The sequence below is a fragment of the Pteropus alecto genome, unplaced genomic scaffold (genome assembly GCF_000325575.1).
Source record: "Pteropus alecto unplaced genomic scaffold, ASM32557v1 scaffold52, whole genome shotgun sequence".
NCBI classification, from domain to species: domain Eukaryota; kingdom Metazoa; phylum Chordata; class Mammalia; order Chiroptera; family Pteropodidae; genus Pteropus; species Pteropus alecto.
In genome coordinates, this window is record NW_006433941.1 from 2,947,126 (window position 1) to 2,949,839 (window position 2,714).

Genomic DNA, 2,714 nt, shown 5'->3' on the forward strand with positions numbered 1-2,714 from the left:
TTCCAATCTGAGAGTCTCGGAATCAGATTCCTAAAGAGGGACCCAGAACCTTTAACAATGTTTATTTACAGTAGATCTTGAATCAGCAATTTGGGTCTTTCTACCTTTAGACCCACATTTTCTCTGCCCAACCTTCCTATAGGAACACTAGCACCAGGTTCATTCTGGGTAATTACCCCTGGGCTCCAACACTTCCCATTGGCATCCTCCTCTCCCAAATGTTGGTAGCTCCCCAACTTCCAAGTCATCTACCAGCCTTGTCTCTGCCCAGGGAAACTTTAAAGTTATCTTCAGCACCTTGCAGGCTAACAAGTCATAGTAATGGGCGGAGGAGGTTACCATGGAGACAGGTCCTAGGAACAAGGCTCCGACAGAGGAGGGGCGGGGCGCAGCTTCCGATTGGTTCAGCGGGCGCGTAGCGTTCGCCTCATGCACATGCGCAGTGACGCCCAGGCGAGGTCGCGGCGAAGCCAAGGCGCGGTGGGTTCCGGGCCGGGTTTCTCAGGACCAGTTTGGAACGCGCAGCTCCTGGCCGAGACACGTTGGACTTTCCGGGGAAGGGAAGTGGCGGAGCCAGAGGCCCCACTGCAGCCGAGGACTGAGCCCGCCACGCAGGCGCCCGAACTCCCGCCGCCATTGTTGTACGGGGCCTCCCGGCCTCTCTGGCTGCATGTCCGCCGGATCCCAACGACAGGTAATGATGTCGCGGGCCCTGAAGGCAAGAGTCGGTGCGGTCAGGGCCGGGCCCTCAGAGGCTCCATGCGGGGGTGCCTTGCTCGAGGCCTGAGGGAAACACAGGATGAATGCTACTGTGGAGGGCCCAATCCCAGCACAGCACGTCGCCGGGTCCCGACTACCGCGCTGCCCGCGACTCTCCAGCCGAAGAGGAGTTAGACCCGCTGAGAAGGGGATGCGACAGGAGGGGAGGCGAGGCCGGTGCTTCTGCTATGCAGGGCCTTGTAAACAGTTGGCTTTGGAGAAAAGATTGGTTGAGGAGGGCTCAGAGCTGGAGCCGGTGGACAGGTGTCACGGGTTCTTCTCCAGGTCAGGCCTGATTGAGGTTTTCTTCAGGGATTCTGGTTTCAAATTTCTTCATAAGGAATTGTCTCCTTTAGGAAGCACTTAAAGGGCTTCGAATCACGCAGCCTCTTCTACTTCTTTCCGGTCCAACCGGCTTGTCTCCCCAGCCCTCAGATAGGAAAGGTAGAATAGGCTGGAGTTAATATGCAAAGCAAGTAAATGGCTCGCCCTCTTCTCCTGAGTATTCCTTTGGGAACCTTGAACACTTTATTCTCCCAGTTCTAAGTAATAGATTCTCTCTGTTGCTGTTGAAAACCAGTCATTACAGCTTGTATAACATCAGTGACTAAAATACTGAAGCTTTTTTTCAGTAAAAGTTTAATTTCTGTTTTAACAAATTAGAAGTTTGATCTGTTTTAGTTATTATTCAAGTCTTTGCTTCTATCACCTTTTTTGGCAGTCCCAACCCCCTATTCCCACCAGCAGGTCTAACGATATAAAGGAGGGAGACCAATGTAAAGTTGATGTGTTTATATGTGCACATCAGGTAGTTTATTTTTGTTTGTGTATAACAGAGAACACTAGGAATTCTTGACCTCATGATCTGCTCCTGTGTTTCAGGGTCTCAGAATTTGTAACTAAGGCTGCTAACTCTACCTTGACTCTTTTCTGCCCCTGCCCTAGATTCAATGTCTTTGTGGCTCTAACATGAGACTTCAAGCAGTTGTCTCACTACTAGAGAAATAAAAGATATTCATTGCCAGATTGAAGCACCTGTCCGTAACAATGTCAGCCCCAAGCAAAAGGATGACCAGTTCTTCACACTCCCAAATCTTCCGAATGTGGAAGCCAGACAAGACTCAGAGTGGACCCCACAATGTTGAAAAAGAAACCCTTGCTTCAAGACTCTTGCGTGACACTGAGACCTGTCGACAGAATTTTAGGAATTTTTCATACCCAGACCTGGAAGGTCCTCGAAAAGCATTGAATCAACTCCGAGACCTCTGCATTAAGTGGCTGAGACCTGAGATTCACTCAAAGGAACAAATCCTGGAGCTCCTGGTGCTGGAGCAATTCCTGACCATCCTACCTGGAGAAGTTAGGACTTGGGTGAAGTCTCAGTACCCAGAGAGCAGTGAGGAAGCAGTGACTCTGGTGGAGGATTTGACTCAGATTCTAGAAGAGGAAGGTAAGAATTATAGAGCAGAGTGGGGAGGAATCTTGAGTGAAGACAACCAGCACATCAGAGAGCAGCCTATTAAAGAAATTGGGAGAACAAAGGTCAAGCGAATGAGTGAGAATAGGCTTTAATATAAGCTCCATCCTGCATGGTATTCCCCTTCAAATTTCTTTGAACTAGACACGTTACCTACACCCAGACATGTGTCATAAAACAGTGACCAGACACAACCAGATTACCCCTTTGTGACCCCTCAGGGAGTTTACCTGTAGAGGTTTGAACTGTTCTGCCAATAAATCATTTGCTTTGTGAATTGGATTTTACAGTAACATACTTTCAAATAGGTAGAATAGCGTCCAGAGAATATTTCCTTATTAAGTGGAGAGACAGCTCACAAAATTTATATCACAAGAGGATTTAGAAAATTGTGAATTTGGTACATATACTTAAGAGTCCCATAGCAGACTTGTTTTTAAAGCCTATGCTGTCTGAGGACAAGTCATTTTCTCTTCCT

At 48.3% G+C, this 2,714-nt stretch overlaps 1 protein-coding gene across 2 annotated transcripts in view; it reads left to right on the forward strand.

The window, feature by feature from the left end:
* Positions 1–435: 435 nt before the first annotated feature.
* The window catches only part of ZNF287 (zinc finger protein 287), a 20,401-nt gene continuing 18,122 nt past the window's right edge, over positions 436–2,714 (forward strand). The window contains exons 1-2 of one of the 2 annotated variants that reach the window (XM_006908406.3): positions 555–694; positions 1,705–2,209. In XM_006908406.3, coding sequence (XP_006908468.1) covers positions 1,807–2,209 — 403 coding nt within the window. In that variant the 5' untranslated portion in view covers positions 555–694; positions 1,705–1,806. Of the gene's footprint in view, positions 695–1,704; positions 2,210–2,714 lie in introns of both variants that reach the window. The other variant, XM_025044407.1, reaches the window with a different exon arrangement.